Genomic DNA, 19,393 nt, shown 5'->3' on the forward strand with positions numbered 1-19,393 from the left:
CTTCCTTCTTTCTTGCTCTCATGGGCATACACCGGGGACCTTAACTTCTCTCTTCCCTCCCTCCCTTCCTTTCTTTCTTCACCACCTTCCCGCCTTTCTACTTTCTATCTCTCTCAATTTATCTATCTATCTATCTATCTATCTATCTATCTATCTATCTATCTATCTATCTACTATCTATCAGTCAATCCCTGGGTAAGAAGTCTGTGCTAGACAGTTGTCTATCTAAAGCTTAAAAAATGGTCGAACTGCAGAGATCTGGAATGAATAAGTCTCCATTGAACTGAGTGAGTTGAATTCCCTCAGAGTGGGATTACCACTCCTTTGTTTTTGGTAATCAGTTTTCTTAATGTGCACATTTAGTAACACCGTTCTGAGTTCTATTAATGACCTGCGGTGAGCAGTGACAAGCAGGAATCCAACATTTAGTACTGCTGAGGACCTGCCAGGCAGCAGCTTTAATCTGCAGCTCAGAAGCACTCTATTTGCATCCTAAATAGGTTACGCTGTAGCACCCCCTTCTGCTGACTGAGCCCTGTGACAAGGAGGCTGCCGTCAAGCTCAGGGCTCGCTCCCAGCGACAGTTTTCTCCCCTTCAAGGCCCTTGGGCAGCTTTCTGTGGCCTTTGTAGCCCTTCCCTTTGGGCCCTGGAGGAGTGGAAGTACAGGGATAACATTCACTCATCTGCATTCCTTGGGTCAAATCCGTGTCTTTATTCAGATCAAATTTTTATTCGTTCATTGGGAGGAAAAAAACACTCATTATGGGACAGAGGAAGACGGTTATAACAAAAGGAAAGCTGAGCAAAGCTGGTGCCAGCTTGGGTCACTCAGGGCCAGACTCCCTCCTGTCTAGCCTCAAGTAGACTGATGCCACTTAAATGCATCTTGGAAACTATGGGCTTGTATTTTGTGTTTCCCATTTGTAGACAAGCCTGAAGTCCAGGAAGGAGGTTTTCCTTTGTCATTTTCTAAACTGCCTTTGGATGAGTCCTTTTGGCATAACTGTACCTTATCACTTAAACTCCTTTCACATACATGGAATCAAATAGGCTGTCTTGAAATGAGCATGTGCACGGCAGCAGCCCTGGCAGTCTTGGGGTGTGTGGATTCCCCCTCTTTTACAATGAGGAGTTCTGTTTGTGGGGGAGAAGATCACCTCAGACGGCAGAGTGGAATATGACTCAGTCTGGGAAGACATGGGCTTACTGTCACCCTCCATTCTTGGAAGCTGCAGATTTGTTCAGTGTTTTAAATCAATTTATTTCACTGCTTAACAAGTGTTTGTTGAGAAGCTACAGGAGCCAGACTTCTAGGAGGTGTGGAACACTGCTATCAAGGAGCAAATTGTCTAGTTGGGGAAACATCACTCAAGTATGCTACTCAGGTAGAATTACAAACTATGACATGTCCCAAGAAGGAAATAGAAGGCTCTTGGAATTATGTGTACAAGGAATGTCAGGGAAATCATTCTCAGGTAGTAATGCATGAGTTGATATTTGAAAGATAAGAAGTTTATACAGGAGGAAATGTTGGGTGGGGGTTAGGAAGAAAGACGAGGTGGTGCAGAGATATTGGGCCAGAGGGAGTGTGGATCGCTGAAGAGGCAGGAAGAAGGCCACAGGCTGGCTCACAGGGGACTGAGCGTAAGAGATGGGCTGGAGAAGTAGGCAGGGGACAGTGCAAGGGGCCTTCTAGTAGGGCAGCATATGGGCTTTTTAAAAAAATCTGAGAGCAAGGTAAATCATTGCATAGTTTTTAAGCAGAGTGGGCATAATCACATTCTGCTTTTAAAAAGATGGCCTCAGGATGGCCAGTTTGGTAGGACATTCTGCAACTTTGCCAGGAATTGAGCCCTCTCTAAAACAAGTTCTATTCAATTCATTGAAATCTGCAGTAATTTTCTGGTAGAGGGGGGAATGGAAAGAAGAGCATCTGATTTTAGAAAATATAGTGGAGTTTGCTTCATTCTGGCCAAACCATAGGCCCTTACTCCCCTGCGAATCTTCTTGGATTCCTTTTGCTCCTAGCCCTTTGTAACTATCCAGGTTGCACGTCTCCATTGTTCCTGTTGCCACAGCCGTTAACCTTTTTGTAAGCTGGTTATGAACGTGTAGTTGTGGGACAAACCCTGGAGCTGGGAACAGCAGACTTGGGTTGCTGTGGCCATGTTTGTCTTTCACGACCTAGGAATCCTGCATGGGAGAAAAGGGCAAGGAGGACTTACAGAACATAGGGGACTTTCCTGTCTTCTAAGTGGCATAAAATATAGTTGATGTCAAGTAGAATGCAGTCAAGAAAAATGGTGGAATGGATTTCTCATTTGAAAAATAACCCCAGAATTCTTTTTTCCCTTTCTTTTCTTTTCAATTTTCTCTTCTTTTTCTGTTCTTCCCCCTCAATTGCTTCCCCTTCCTCTCAGTCTTAATTTTTGACCTTTGGATTGTACTGAGTATTACATACACCCAGGACAGGACTCACCATAGGGGTAAGTTCATACATTTTGTTAGTGACTGAATCTTGCCAGACTACAGCTAAAAGCATTGTATACTAAGATTTTAGAGGCGCATGGTAGTTTTTCTTTAGGAAATAAAGCTGTGAGTCAATTTAGCATTTTTCTTTTGCCACAAGGAGAATAAAGCTGCTGGAATGATTAGAGCTATTACATAGGACGTAAGACTTACTGATTATGATACTTCGGCATTTCTCACATGCTGCTCTTACATATATTTAGGTCTGGAATCTCTCAAGGAAATACCTTTACACATATATATGTAGATGCGTGAAGATTTTGATGTCAACAATTATTGCAAGTATAAAGCAAATAAAAAAGATCTTTTACATAAATAGGTCTGTGAACAATTACCACATCATTTTGAAGGAAAGAAAAAAATATTTTGGGGTTATTTCTCAAATGACTTTCCATCTGTTAAACCATTCTCTACCATTTTTCTTCTTCTATTATATATCAACTGTATTGTAATATAAAAGTATTAGTATTGTATAAATTAACATTTAACCATGTAGGTGTAGCATGTTTAAACCTGGAAAGTAATGAGACTCTTGCATGTTCAGATTGGACAGGCATCTGTTTTCTGCTACTTGGGAGAAGATAGGACAAAATAAAGTCCTTATCTAGAAAGGTTCACAACCTGGGGATTTATATGAACTTTACAAAGAACGGCTATATCTAGAAGTTGAAATCTTTTATATTCTTATTCCCTTCTCTACAATCAGCACCCAAGTTGCATGGGTGTTCCTTAGAATTCAGCATCCTGACTCTCAGGGCATGTGGACTCTAGCCCAGAAGAGCTTTCGTAGCCTAGTAGGCAAACGTGTCCCACTTTGTTCAACGTCGTGGGTGTCATTGAGTCACTAAGCTGAATCCTGGCTGCTTTCTTTGGGTTTCCAGAGGCATGAAAACTCAAATGTCGTGGCTAGTCCTAAATCTGCAGGGGTCCCAATTCTATAGCCTAGCTCACATACAACACAGATAGATCTTCAGAGAATCACCTGAGGTGCCAGAACCTGTGTCCTTGTCTACCAAGATAGCGGTGAACCTGGATTCTTCAATGCATCCAAAGCAAGCATCCTTGACACCTCTTTTAGAAAAAGGCAAACAGAGGGCTGAGTGACAGAGTGACAGGGAAATGCATTTGGCAAATGAGAGATGTATTTTAGAATTTATTTTTCCAGACTTTTGATATTTATATGTATCAGGATGGAAACTTTTTAGAATGCTCTTGTAACATGTACCTGTGTGCTCTTTCATATTGGCTGCAGTTTCATAATGTATGTTCTTTTGTGGTGTTCTCTGTTCCATGTGTGGACAAAATGGGAACGATGTCTCATTCCAGTGACCAGTGCTAAGGAGCTGCTTGCTATATGCTAATTAGTAGTTAAATACGCTATATGATTCCTGAATTATGTGGGAAATAGCAAACTGAATTTCACTTTATCCTACTGACATGTGTATGTGTGAGGGGTGGGGTGGGATGTTTAGAATGTCTAGCCTGTAGTGAAAGGATACAAAACACACTCACAGGAAGTTTTTGAAGGGAAATTTGTTCTTTCGGCCTTTTTGGTGTCCATTGCACTATATTCTAGAATGGGTTTACCCCTGGGGAGCCACCACTCCATCACCACTAATCCCCAGTGCTCTGGAAGGGCCAGTCTATGTCCCAGTACTAGGAATGAGCACATATTCAAGGCTCAATTGAGCAGAGCATTCCTTATCCTGGCCACAGAGATTCATTCAGGGGTGGGGTGGGCAGTAACTCAAAGTAGGTCATGGATTCCCAGATTTGGCTTGGAATTTGGGAAAACAGAAGCTCTTGCTATTGTTTTAAAGATGGTACGATGTAGATCTGGAGCTTCTGGGAAGTCAGTCCATGGAAAAAATGAAGCTGGTGTGGAGGAATACAAAGCTAAGAGATAGAAAGTCCTAATGATAAGTTTGAGCACTTGGATCCAGATATATGTGAAACTATGTACCCTTGGCCTCATTAAGACCCTCCTTCCCCATATACTTTCCTGAAGGATTTTGAATAGGATTTTACTGCTTATAACCAAAAAGACAACCTTTCTTCCCAAACTGTTCAACAAAGGAGGTCCTATGATCTAGCCTGGAAATGTTGTCAGTTGCCCCAGTATAGTTACATCTGTCAAGAATTCTTAATTATGTATGACTTTAATTTCATGTCCTGATAGTATCTCTGTAGCAAGAAGGACAAAATATCCCCATACCCTGAAAAAAAAAAAACAACAACAACGCCAAAACAAACACCTGGTTAACCTTGTCTATATAAAGATATCTTACATGCTTGAATATTGAAGCATCTCAGTATTCAAGTGTCCCTTCAAACTTCACATTACTTTCTTTAGGATACAACTTCAAAATTACTTACTTTTAGAAATAGATGACAAGTGTAAACCCTATTGAGTCAGGATTTCATGTAGGAATTTCACATTATGAGAATACAACCACCTCAAAGCCTCATTTGAAGATTTTACTGTGAGTCCGTCCTGGCATCTGGTCCTGAAAGAAAGACAGTGATGGGTGGGGAGGGACCTGGCCAGTGAGTGATGTGGTGGCTGTTCCTGGCCCTCAGGAGAGGTCCTGCTCGTTTCTCCTACTGAGACCTCTTTAATAGACTTGGGTGGGTAACTGTAGTTACTAAGCAACTAGAGAAGATTCCAGTAGAAGTGCCTAATGCAAACACAGGTCTTTCTCAGGGAAGTCACTTTTGCTGCACATCAGAGACCATGGAACTGCTGCTTCTCACCTCCCATCGTCATAGGCTGCCCCTCTCCTCCCTGCCCTGGAATGGAACAGGCTGCAGTGAGCAACCACGTTGTCTACATGCCCTTCTTTCCACACACTCTTCCATAACTATGCTTGAATCTGCAAAGGAACTATGCTGCAGTTAAAACATAAGAAGAAAAAATATAATTTCTAAGTCACTTGGCCTGGTGATAAATATGTTGAGAGTTGGGAAAACCAGTGTGCAGCATTTCTACCCATCCCAGGCTCTGCAGTCAAACAAATCAATTCAGCCCTCAGAGAGGCATCCACTGCCTTGTGATTATGTTTGTGTAAAGTCTTGGGGTCTTTGATCAAAGAATGGCATTTCAGACCAGGCTCTAATCCTCACTGCCTTAAGGTGTTTAAATGAGTTAAAAAAAAAAAAAAAAAAGAAAGTTGATAACAGCTGGGACTTAAATTTGCCTTTGCCTAGCTTTTGTTTTGAAAGGGCTTCTATTATCCATGGCTCCCCTTTTCGAAGCAAAGATGGATCTTTGGGTAAACCAAAAAGGGAAAGAGGATACGGGAGGAAATGGGCGGAGACTCTGAATTAATCTTCTGAAGAAGAATGTTTGATCAGTGGGGAGGAGAGGATGGAAACCTCTGATGCTGACAGCAGGCACCTTTCTGACTAGGGTGTGATTGGCACCTTTGAAGCTTCAGTTGGGAGCCAGTGTCCAGTGGGTCGGGGCTTCCTCTGTCTGTGGGTGGTGGTGTTAATAATGTGGCAACTGGAAGGATTAATTGCAGACAAGCAGCAGGATTACGAGGAGGGCTCCTCAGTTCTAAAAGGAACAGTTCGAGAAAAGCCTCTGATCTGTCAGCCTTAGAGGAAATTAGTGGGAGCAGACTCAAGCAGGCTTTAAAAAAAAAAAAGGCATTTAGGATATGAAAGCAAAATGTGAAGAGGATATTGAAATAGGGCGAAAGGGATAGCTGATCTCAAAAGGCAGCGTCCCCTTTCCCTACTAGGAATTTATAAGTCTTGTCAAGATTTCACTGATGCCTTCTTTTTATGGTCCTGAGAGTGATTTTACTTGCATTGCAACAGGTTAGGGAAGGGTTACACCGTATTCGTGGTTGGACCCAAGTTCTTGTGCAAAACTTGTTTGTTCTCCACCACCTGGCAGTTTCAGAATCTCCTGAAACTAAGGCTTCCAGTATAATGTTAAAACAAGTCAGAGCATTACTGACACCCTATCTGCATTCGCTATCTATTGTATATTTTACTTCTTACCCTTCTGGTTCAAGTCGGGATATTGCCAATAAATCCTGTGTTACCATTAAAGAGGCCATTCATCATGCTTCCTAATGTGATTAATCAAGATACACCACAGTACCCTTAAAATGAGATCATTTTGATAAATCATGTATGACATGAAAAGACTTTATTCCTTTTAAGTGCAATTTAGGCTGTAATTTTTTTCCTCATTTATGATTCATGGGAGAAACATGGATAAAATTCCCTTGCACAGTTACACCTTATCTACAGCAATAACTCAAAACTGCTTTTAGATGAAAATTCAGGGTCTTATTCACCAAAGCTGAATGCCAGCTCATTATTTTCTGGCGTTCAGTAGTCCAAAAATAATGTCCGCACATTAAGCGACATTCTCAAAAAGTTGGAATTGGCCAGGCACCAGGCACATCAATTACACTCCATCATCCTTAATAAGGGAGAAATATCAGATGTCCTCTTGGAGTTTTTTTGAATCAGTAACTCTCAGCCTTCACCTGCCCAATTTAGAATGATTTGGAAACAAAAATGGTAGTAACAAAAAAGTATGGGAATTTCAGCGGCCTCACATGATTCTTTTCTCCTGTTGTGTGAAGCTCAAAGGAGGTATTTATCCCCCTCTCATATGGTTCGTGCTTTCTTTTCCATTCCCTTTTTTTGATCTCACGAATGAAACTACCATTTCTTTAAGTCTAAGTTTTGTTTCTAAGCTGCTGTGTCTGTGATGTGGGCTTTCCCCTTACAGCTGTCACAATAATTTGGGAAGCGATATTCATAACCTCCAATAGAAAAATAATTTGAAAATGTGCCTTCTAGTGAGAGCCATCAAGTTTAAGGTCACATTTTTGGTTAAAAGACAGACACTGATGCTATTCATTAAACTGAAAAATGGCTTGTTTTCCACGAATACTGAAATAAACTCTGGATGAATGTTAAGTCATGCTGGCACGCACTTACATAGAAAGCAAAAGGAAGCATAGATATATTTAATTTGGACATGTAAGGTCAACAGAGTTTTAGGGCTTTCTTGAGTCAGAGAATCAGGAAGATTGGTTGAAGCAAATGTGAACAATTAGAAGTTCATTTGCCTCTTTCAGATGAGAGCATTTAAGAAGAGATGCAGTGTCTAAGAATTAACAGACTCATTCCTGTTTTTCAAATGCTGTTACCTGTGACTAAGAACTTGATCAGTGTGAATTCATTTCACTGTGTTCTTACTGTGTTTCTATCCTGTTCATTGCCACATAATGCAATAAATGCAATGAGACCCAAGTTTATTTGGGTTATCATATTCAAGCTGATGTTCTCTGTACATTAATCAGATAGAAACTAACGTCAAAGATTTCTTGCATTCATTCACATTTAAGTGAAATTTCCCATGCTTTTTATTTTTTCTTATATGAAGAGTGAATTAAGAATATAAGGCCATTAAGGCTGTTCTTGCCTCGATTAGGTTTCCGTTTCATATTTATGACTTTCTATTGTTGCTAAAAAAGATCTGTAAATTTAAAAAATACGCATGTATCTCATTTTAGAAAGTTTCCTAGTTTAGCAATACTCAGCAAATCTCCAAAGAATGCAAGTTTAGAACATAAATATTTTAAGGCCCCATAAAATTGGTAGTGAATATTTCTTTCCCTTTAATACCATGCTCATTTCATTCCAATTTACCAGCATGATTATATTTTCCAAAGTGACTTCTAGTACAATATACAATTATTTCATACAGGGTTGGGTAGGTCACCTCATTAAGCCTGCAAAGACCAGGACTTTTGTGATCTCCACAAATATCCTTGCATTTCTTCCTAATTAAAATGGGCCTCTTAAATTGTCTCACGTTTATCAATACAAATAGCAAGCGACATAACCACGGTAGGAAAGTTAGCAGGGCAAGGTGACTGGTCCCCAAACCTCAAGCAGAGCCATTGGTGATGTGTCCGTAGTGGTGCCCTGCCACCTGTTGGCTTTGCTTTCACATAACAGGATACTGATGTCCCTCACAGCAGGGCCATAACCCTCTCTGACCCCTGTCCCAGTTCATCACCCCCCAGAGAAAAGCAGGGGCCTTTCGAGAATTCCAGACCTCCTGATTTCCCCCATCATTCACTTCCTTGGCCACATGTGTCTTCTGCTAATGCTCAAAATTTATGACTGAGCACATTAAGGGCAGCACAAGTCCTTCCCTTCTTCTGGGTTATTTCAGAGTTTCCTGTCATAAGGAAATCCAAGAAGACGTGTCCTCAGTGGATTGTAAGTGACAGTGTCTGCTTCTATCTCAGGAATCTGAGGCATGATGGATAAACTGTCAGTTTTGAAGGATGATGTTTTCTCCATATTTCCATTATGAACCAGGCTGTCATCTCCTAATAAATTTCTTGCATTGGCATCAATTTATTTTTACAAGCAGAGGGTCTGATGCATTTGGGACAGGCACTGACAGCAGATCTGGCCCAGTTTGACAGGGCTGGCTCCACCTCATTCTGGAAAACTACTTCGGTTCCAAGGACAGAACTTGACCTGCAGCCCTCGAGAAAAAAAAAAAAAAAAAAAAAAACTCTGTGAGAGGAAAAGAGACACAGGAGGCAAGTTCCTTCTTTGAAGCCAAAATAAATCAAGCCTGTAGGACTGCCATGACATAATATTATTTCTAAGACAACCCTACAAACCCAGATGAACAATACCATATGGAGCTATTTATAAAAGAGAGACAATCGCAATCATGCAGTGAATCTATGGATAAATTCAGATTACAACAAGGCTAAAGATCTTACTTCTTTCACCCTCAGAAGGGATCTCTGTGCTTTTCTGCCTGATGAATGAAGAGCAGAGTCCATTCATGTCATAAATATTTGGTTACAAACAATGTGCACGTGCTATGATGGGTAGGAGAAGCCATGAAACATTAGCCCTACCTTTCAAGAAACTTAAATCTAGTTTAAGAGAGAAGATGTTATACAAAATTAGAGTGAAGTGAAAATAAATCATAGTGAATGTGTAATGAGCAATACTAAGATCTTTGTCTCTTACCTTTTTAAATCTTCACCTTTATTGGACAGAGAGGCTGGACATCATAATGGCTAAGACAGTGACCACTGGAGGCAGTGTGCCTGGATTTGTGTCCCAGCTCTGCCATGTACTAGTAACTGAAGAAACTACATGAGACCTTGGTCAAGTTACTTAATTTCCCTGGGCCTTATTATTCCTCATCAGAAAAACAGGGGTTTTCAAAAATGCAGGAGGAGTAGCTGATTCATGAAGCTGTTGTGAAGACTGAATAAATTAATACAGGGAAAGCGTTCAGCATAGTCCCAGGTACAGGGAAGCCCTGGTGTCAGCTGCTTTGAACTATTGTCGCCATCACTGTCATGACATCATGTCATGTCATTAGGATTATTACCATTTCATAGTTGCAGAAAGTGTGGCTTAAAGAGTTTAAGTAAATTGCCCAAGGTCATGCAGGCAGATGGAGCCAGGCTCTAAATCTTGGTCGGTAAGGCATCAGAGCATAGGAAACAGAGAAGTAGAAGATATCCAAGTTGTAAATAAGTCAAGGATAGATTCCTTGAAGCTTAATTAGCTTTTTTCTTACTATCCTTCCATTCCTAGACCATAAAATAGCCCTTTTCTCCATAGTCCCAAACATTTTTTAGGTGTTACTTAATAAAAGTTATATGAGGTGCTGTGCTGGTAGATGTTTAACAACCAAATTTCTGGGGGAAAAAATGTATGCATGTATATGTGTATATAAGCTTATTATCATTTTTATGTATGTGAAGGGTGAGTAATGCACAATGTACAGATTAAATCAAATACATATTACCTTCTGTTAAAAATTCCGTTCAGCCAATTGATTCTCACAGAATACTTTTGATTATTTGGACAAACTCTCATATCCATAGCCAACTAAGGTTTGAGTTGATGAACGAGTGTAGTTCTGATGTATCAACTATTTTCCTTTCTTACTGAGTGTATCAGAACTTCACTTACTTGTCAATGACATGAGCAACTTCTTTACTGAATTGAACAATAGTTTTTGGATAATGGAAGAATATTTTCTCAAATTTTTATTGCTATTCACAATGTAATGGCTACAGACATGATATACTTTTTAATTCGCATCATTGACACTTTTTTCCATTACTTGCTTAAGTTTAAGAAATCGATAAGATAATAAGTCAAACCTAATTTGTAGTATTTGCCAATGTCTGCTATACATACTCTAAGCATGATGATGTCAGGTCACTAAAGTGATATCATCAAAGTGAAATAGCACATCATTACATAGAATTTCCACTAGTCAGATCCAATAGCCAAAAATAATTTAAAAAGCATAAATAATAGTAAAATTTTATAAAATAACTAGGAAGTGATGAGTTCTGGTATATATTACCTTTCCTTTTAATATAGTTTATCCATGTGTAAATATGTAAAATTTAATTTTAAATATAGACTGTGTTTAACAACTGACACAAAATTCTTGAAAATGTAACCACTGGTTTCTGTGAGCTGGTACAGGCTGATGACAGGCACCACTGGTCATGTCAACCCCAAAGGCCCAAAGTGATCCAAAGCACTTTACATTGCATAGTCTATTATTTATTATTAAATAAGTTAGCCATTTTATTTGTATGCCAGGTCACAAAACATGTTGTATATTATCATGAATCGAATCCTGTGTCACTACGAATTTATTACCTGCCTTTGTATATATAATAAACCCAGGAAGGTTTTCTTAGCCAAGAATCTTCAAGCATTAAGTTCATTGTACAATAGTTGGGATTCAACTGTGTTGGTCAAAATTCTGAATTTCCCACATACTAGCTGGAAGCTCTTGGACAAGTTATATAACTTCTCTAGATTTCAATTGCCTTATCTAAAGAATGATAATAATAATGATGCAAGTATCTTATGGTTGTTGAGAAAATTAAATGAAACAATGTATATAAAATGTCTGCATATGATTAGTCCTCAAGAAATGTGATAGGCACCATAATTATAAATACACATTACTTGGAGGTTATAATGTATTACATTATGATTATATTCTGTGAATATATGAGACAAATGAAACCTCAGCAACGCTTAATAATTGGCAGCAAAACATTAGCTTGAGTTCTGTCGTATTTCTGTGGACAAAGTTGAGTATCTGTTGTTCATAGATAGGCTATTCTGCCTTTAAAATTACCCATGCTCTTTGGAGATTCTGTCTCATCTGATAATCCTTTTTCAAAGTTTTGGGAAGGTGCTTGGTTAGGGGTTGCAAGGCATTCATTATCAACTTAGGTTTTTGTCCCTGTGCTCTTGAAGTGTACAGTCCTACCAGAAGGGACCAGACAAGGCCCAGCTGACACTGGTGTGAAGTAAAGTGGAATGCTGGTCAGGCAAGTGGCATTATAAAAACCCGGGGCTTCTGCTGCAGAGAGTGGGTGGCAATGGGGCAGCTTGGGCTTGAGGGGTCAGGTGACTTGGTTTCTGATCACACTGTGGACTTCAGAACCCTCTAAGTGTGGACATGCTCCTTGGACATCTTTTCCTATGTCTCAGTTTTCTTATTTCTTGATAAGAGGAATAACAGGATATATGTCATATGTTGGAAAACTGTTAGCATTTAGAATGCATGCAAGAAATATTAGCTCCTGTCCTACACTTTGCCTCCCTTCTTCCCTGTCCCCTTCGCATTCCTCCTTAACTCCCACTAGCCCTCCCTCTTCTTCCATCTCTCCTCACTCTCTGATGGGAGAGATTGGAAAGGTACTTGAAAATGCATTGTTCCCTCTCAGCCCTGGTATATAGGTGGAATTTTAATTTTCAGATATTCTTAAATGCCACAAGTAATGATACAAGTAAGTAAAGTTTAAAAATCATCCCAAATCACATTGTTAACAAAAGTCTTTTAATCTTTGCTTATTAGCTTTTATCTATTATAAATTCCCTATCATTAAAAATTGCAGCACATATGCTATTTTAATATTTACTGTGCCCATGTAATATTATGTAGTAAAAACCTTTGCATGTATCTCCCTCTTCTATATTATATTGTTTTATTTGGTTGCCATAAGCAGTTAATTTTTTCCATAATACCTAATATGTAGATTGTTCTCATTTTTCCTTCTGTTATATAAGTGTCTGCTAAAAATATTTTGGAATCCAGTGCTCTAGATGAGATGTAAGATCTTTTACAACTCTTACATTCTATGACTTGATTATTTATGTAATAGCCCACAAAATGCCCAAACCTTACCTCTTCCTTCCTTGTTTCCATTCCTGGTTCTTTCCTTCCTCTCTTCCTCATTCCTTTCATAAATCCTGGGCCTGATGCCATTTAGGGCACTGGCTGAGCTGGACTCCTTTTAGTTCGGATAAAAACAATGGGGAGCTCCAGGCTGTTGCCCTCAAAGGGCTTCCTTATTCCAGAGAGGTCTTTGGCACAACCCTACCCCTTGTCTGGCTGGTGGTCTGAATTAGCTTTCGTCTCCCTCCCTTAGCTGAATGTTCACCTTTTCTTCAGACTCTGTCCTTTGTTCCTTTGGGATCTTTCTTGGTCTGTTGGTTACTGGCTTACCCTACTTTACTTTTTCTGTTCTTGCAATTTCCTGACTTCTGGCTCTGGACAATATATGGCTGTTCCTGCTCCCAAACCTGTCTATCATTCCCAAAGTAATGCATCTGTCATGTAGGCTTTCTGTCTTGCTTCACATTGAAAGGCATGGTGTCCTCACCTATAAGCAAGTCGGAAGGTTTTTCCTTTTCCTTGGCTTCTAACTTAATCCTCTAGATGCTGGCAAACTTTACCACTGACTTTAGCAACCTGGCCCTCACTTTTGTTGTGTTGAATTATAATCATTGTACATATAGTTTATCTTTGACATTAAAATGTTTTATTCTCTCAGTCATCGTCATTGACTTATTTCTGTATTTCTGGCAGCATATTGGATATAAGAGTTAATTATATAGTTAATTTTGAGAAGTTAATATAGTTAATCTTGAAAGTTCTTTCTTAGTATGAATAGGAAACAAGCAAGGATCTAGCTACTGTTCCGTCTGTTTCAATGCCATAATAAAAGTCAGGCAAATGTTTCTCTGATAATGTAGAGTATGGGGGTGTTACCAGTTGGTGATTCTTAATAACCAATATTAATCATGGTTATAATTTTTTTGATGAGTTGGGAACAACCAAGGTCCTCATTTAATTTTTCTTGGTATTCTCAGCATATAGTAGGTGGTTATTAAATACTTGATAAATAAGTGAGTGATGCTTTTTCTTATGAGAGAAAATAAATGTTTTTAGAGGAGTCTGCTTTATACCACAGTTTCAGGGGATGAATTGTGATGAAAAGTGAAGATTGCTTTTACTTGAAGGAGGCTGACAAATTTCCTAGACCCAGGATCACTTTATGTGGTGTATGATTTAAGGGTGAGTGAGCATGCCAGAGCGCTCCACTTGAGCTGAGTAATGGGGAATGAGTTGTGGAGCTGTGGTCTTAGATGGTATTCTGTGAAAAAGAGTGGGAGATTTATGGCTATTAAACAGCTTCGTAGCTCCCCCCTTCTTGTTTTGAAGCCTGCCAAATCTCTCCTCCTGTGGTCTGTATCATTTTCCTTCAGGGCATCCACGATGTTCGGAAATGTCCTCTGGAATGCAGGTTTCTGTGGAATACATGCAATGGGGAGGGGCTTGAGTTTTACATGTTCATCTGAAGACTTCTGTTTTCTGTAACCGCTGAGTGAAATTCTCACTTTGCCAGTCCCTTGTAGAGGATACTGTACTGTCATTGAATCTTTTCCAATGGGCTTGCCAAAGTTCTACCTTCCTTCCTGCATTATGGAAATTGCAGAGCACAGTATATTAGTGGCTATTATCATTGATGTGTGTTAAATATATTATCAGCAACTCTCCAATTGTGAGTAGGAGAAGTGTACAGAAACCTTCAGTATGCTTTGACAAATCGTAGGCAGAAGGACTAACCAGGCTGCAATGATCATTTCAAGCCTTGATGTGAAGGGGATACAAATTTACTATTCCTTATCAGCTTTTTCCATTCTATTGTCATACTCAGTAGCTTTAGAAAAAACAGAAATGGGGTATTTCATCACAAAAGACCAACCAGAGATGACAGTAATCCATGTCATGCAAGGACTAGGAAATTGTCAAAGGAAATTTCCTCTAATTATGGGTTCCTATCAATACATGACTGCCTCAGAGAGGAAACAGGAGTTTTGTAGGTTTTTTTCAGTTTTTCTTGTTTAACTTTGATAAATTTCAAAAAATTTAGAAAAATTTAAAAATAATGAACACATACAGCATTTGTATTTTCTAATATTTTACTATATTTGTTTCAAGCCTTTTTTTAAATAAAAGAAAGAAACTTTATATATAAAATTAAAGCTCCCCCTGTCCCGTTAGCCCAAGTCCTATTACTCTGCCCTCTGGTAGAAGCAACCATTTTCAGGAATTTAATGGATAACTTTTGTAATTTTAGATTTTTTCTATACACCCATGAGATCAAACAACTACAATTTGTATAAATAATATTATATTACATTTATCATTTTTCAACATGTATTTTCACTCTATTACATTTTTGGACGTATCCAAATGGAGATATATAAATCTGGTTTATTGCTCTTAAATGCTAAATATTGTTCTGTCGTATGAATAAACATTTTATTTGTCCATTTTCTTCATTGACAAACATTTGAATTATTTCCAGGTTGTTCTGTGATAAATAATTCTGCAGCAAACACTGTTTTATGTTTCACCTTACAGATCTGAGTGAAATTTTCCAGCGTATATATTTTACACAGAATTGCTGTACGCTTTTCAATTTTATTAGATATTGCTAAATTAGTCTCTGAAGTAATGGAACCACTATACATTCCCATTGGCAAGGGACATGAGGATGAGCATTTTGTTTTCCTTTATTCTCCTTCGCATTTGTTATTGGGAGATTTGAAAGTTCGCCGGTATGATGGGTGGAAAAATCTTATCCTGATTTAAGTTGCATTGTCCTTAGGGCTTATTAATTTGACCCTTCTTCTCTTTTATTTACTGAGCACTCAGGTTTTCTCTTTTTTGAGCTGCCTGACACTGCTTTTGTCCATTTTCTGTTATATTTCTATTTGATATTTAGTGACAAATGTATTCTGGATACTAATAGTTAATTGTAGATGTTACAAATCTCTTCTAACAGGAGTGCTTTAAAAAGTAAAATGTAAAAGCGTAATTCTTTGCTACAGATAGTTAGGAAGTTTGGCAGACTCAGAGATTTGAGAGTATTTGTAGTTCTGAACATTCAGATTTACCCAAATTTCCTTATTCCCGTTTTAAGTATATCGTCTCAACCCAGGTAAAAGAAAACACTAAATCTTTCTGCTTATGTTTTTATTATCTCATACTCCATATACTATGGGTATACTGCTTCAGTTTCAAAAGAAGTTCTTTATCCTTGTGCAGGTAATATTCAAATTTAAGACAGTCTTATCCACTTCTTTCCTATATGATAATTGTGCTTTTCTGCTTTTCTGAGTCATGCTTCTAAGCATCATCTTCAGAGGACAAATGTGTATATTACCATTGAAAAGATCACCTGGACTTCATTTTTATAAAAGCCAAATCAAAGAACCAGTAATTAGAATCTTAACTGGTAGTGGTTTTCCTAAACAGCCATGGAGTGTCTCACCAAAAAGCATAGTTTGCAAAATCGTTCTTTTCCATGACTTGAGTTTATAAATGGACACTGAGCAGAAAAGTAATTAAATGCTAGGTGTAGAATGATGACAGCAAAACAGAACTCAAGCCACACCATTTTCGCTTTGACTGCAACTGGAAGTAAAACTAAATAGCTATTTTACTCTTGGTTACAAAACTCTAATGTTTTGCCCAGTCAGAGGGATTTGCTGAAAGGTAGTTTCTCCCAGTAATTTTAGGAAAAGCTGTCATCAAATTGTCAACAGCCCAACTTGAGATTAAAAGTACTAAGCAATATCACAATGTAGCAACCTAAAACTTATATTGGAATTTTAGGCTTTTTTAGCAATGAGGTAGAGAAGAAATATTGACAGAGATGCTAGTTAAGGGCCTCTTATGAACGAAGTTTGGTAAACCTGTGGAAACATGGCCCAGCCACCATTATCTCTCCCCATCTCTCCTGCCTCAAGATGGAGTAGATGCCATATTTAGAAGTTGTTACTGTGTCTCATTTATCAGTAAGGATTACAGGAGACCCTCAATTCCAAATGAATAGACATATGGTGACTCCGTATTTGAATTTTTAACCTAATCACTGATTCCTACATTCTTGCAGCATCCTAAATATCTAATGATGTAGGATCTAACAAATCTACTTTTTAAAATGCTTTTCTTGGTGACTGAACTTTTATCTCTTTGTGACCCATACCATTGCATCATATATTTCCCTTGGAGTTGAAGAGAAGTAATGCTACCTGAAATCTGTCTCTACCTTAGGGACAGAGCTGCTGATTTTGCTCCATTCAGAACTCTTTCTGTAAGTCTCTACTGAAAGCCGCTTAATCAAACATCTCAAATGTCAGAACTGGGGTTTAAAGGGTTTTTCTAGCAAGTAGGTCTAATCTCCTACTTAGTTTTGATTCCTGTAATGTAGATAATCTCTTTGGAGACAAGGCTTGCTTCTAGCAGGGCAAATATATCCAACATAATGTATTTCCTATTCCAGAAAGAAAAATGTAGCATTAATGAAATTTACTTTTTCATGAAGCTTGGAAAGGTTGTAAGCTTAGGCTTCTGAGCCTAGCAGATGTTCTTTTTCAGATATTAAAAAATAGTAGTAGTTTATTCAGAAGTCTCAGTAAGAGTTGCACCTTGAGATGGTTCTTCCTGTAAACAGTCACACTCTGAGTGTGACATACTGGTCATTGGTTCTGTCTGAGTGACAGCTGACCCCACAGCTGCTGTGCTTTCTTCCTGCCTCAGACCCCCTGGGTGTAAAGTTAGGGAGAAAGAAAGTTTGCATCGTTTATACATATGGGTCATACAGTATACAGTTTGATGGTTATGTACAATGTAAAAAAGATGTTTGTATACAATGTAAAAGCATCTCCATAGATATATTTCGTTTTCTTTTGGACCTTGGAATGGCAAAGGTTTGTTGATAACCATTATATTCCAAATTTCAGATGGATTCTCAGTTCTTTTGTTAAACTTAGCCAGAATCCCACCTGCATGGTCTGCAATGGTTTATGTCTTTCCATATGGTTACCTTATCCTGCTGAGTCTTACATCCTCAGTTTCTCTCTGTCTCCATGCCTCTGGGCCGCCATAAACCAGCCTGTTTATCCACATCCACCCCAGGGACAAAGTTGAGCCTCTTCACTGGCTTCCATAGAAATCTATTCACAGGGACCATTTAATCCACAGGAGTTACTGGAATCCTGCCTAGGATGGAAATCTAAGTTCACTGCATTTCCCACCTTCAACCTCTCTTCTTTCCCCCTCCTCCTCCTTTCTGTTCAGACCCTTGTCTCAAAGCCCTTCACCTGCTCCAAGCCCCCTCAGAGATTCATATCCTACCCTACACTTACCAGAATATTATCTTAACAACTTTTGCTTCCTAAGAAGAATCTCAGTTGATAATATTTCCTCCACACCCAGATCCCTGATCCCTGCAGACATGTTTGGTAAACGTAGGTATTTCGTGTTTGGTGTTACTTCATGTTGATTTGCTTATGTCACACAGGCTTCCAGTGACAGCGTTGCTGCCTCTCCAGAGTGCCACTATACACCCCTGCCTCCTGCATCCAGGGAACTCACCAGTCACCGAGGTAGGAACTCAGTTTTTTTATCACTCCCAGTGGTTGCTGGGCGGGACACTTCGCCAAGCAGAGCTCTGGGCTCGTTACTGCTCTCTCGGCACTTTAGAAGCAACACAGTGCTTTTCAAACCCTTGATGAGAAAACCATACCTGTCAAGCCTAGCATTTTTAACTTACATTAAACAGAATTTAGTGGCAGTCTACTGGGAAGGCAAATAAATCTATGTATAATATAATTTGGTGATATTTTTCTTTAAATAAAGAGATTATAGTACTTAAAAATTACTAAGTAGATCATTACCTCCAGCAAAAGCAATGGAGAGAAATCGGAAACTCACTAATATTTGCAAAAGTATCATTGTTCAGGAGCATAATGGTTGAAAATCCATAATTTCCAAATGAATGAACTCTACGTTATAGCTAAAAGGAATTCCAATTTGCCTGGCAATATTGCAGAAAATCATGTGCAGTTTTCCCTGAATTCTCTGATCTCCAAAACATTACTTTGGATCCACCAGTTCTTCCAAAGCCTTGAATTCCTATTGCCATCTCTAGAGTCGGCATGAAGCATAATTTTTAAATGCCTCATCCCTAAGCTGGCTGCTTAAACCGAAGACTATGTGATCACCTTTGTTGGATTTGGTTAGGACAGGAAGAGGCCATGTGGTATAACTTTGTTTACCCCATTTTACCATGGTTATGACTACAGCCAAGTTTCCTAATTCTGAATCCACCTTCTCAGGGTAAGTTAGAACAGGCCTTGATTGAGGGAAGGACATATCATTTCCCTAAGCAGGAAATTCCCCATGTACATACAGGGGACATTGAATAAGGACTACACTGCAGTATGTGTGGGCAGGGCACTGGTACCACTGTATGGATACCCACTGTATTTTTCTTTGCCAAGAAAATGGTGAAGCTGACCCTCTAAGAACACATGTTGGCTCTGGGCAAATGGTGTACTTATATTGCTGGAGTGATCAAGAGAGTAATGTAAGATTCCAGGTTTCTGTGACTTGGACTTGTGTTGCCTGTTTGAAATCTAGACACCATAGAACTTTTC

General features: G+C 38.9%; 1 protein-coding gene across 1 annotated transcript in view; it reads left to right on the forward strand.

The window, feature by feature from the left end:
- Positions 1-19,393, forward strand: part of LRMDA (leucine rich melanocyte differentiation associated) — a 1,052,350-nt gene that overhangs the window by 826,228 nt on the left and 206,729 nt on the right. Inside the window, exon 6 of the mRNA XM_036928616.2 lies at positions 18,256-18,340. Within this exon, the coding sequence (XP_036784511.1) occupies positions 18,256-18,340 (85 nt within the window). The remainder of the gene's footprint in view (positions 1-18,255; positions 18,341-19,393) is intronic.

This window comes from Manis pentadactyla, chromosome 8 (genome assembly GCF_030020395.1).
Source record: "Manis pentadactyla isolate mManPen7 chromosome 8, mManPen7.hap1, whole genome shotgun sequence".
Taxonomy (NCBI): domain Eukaryota; kingdom Metazoa; phylum Chordata; class Mammalia; order Pholidota; family Manidae; genus Manis; species Manis pentadactyla.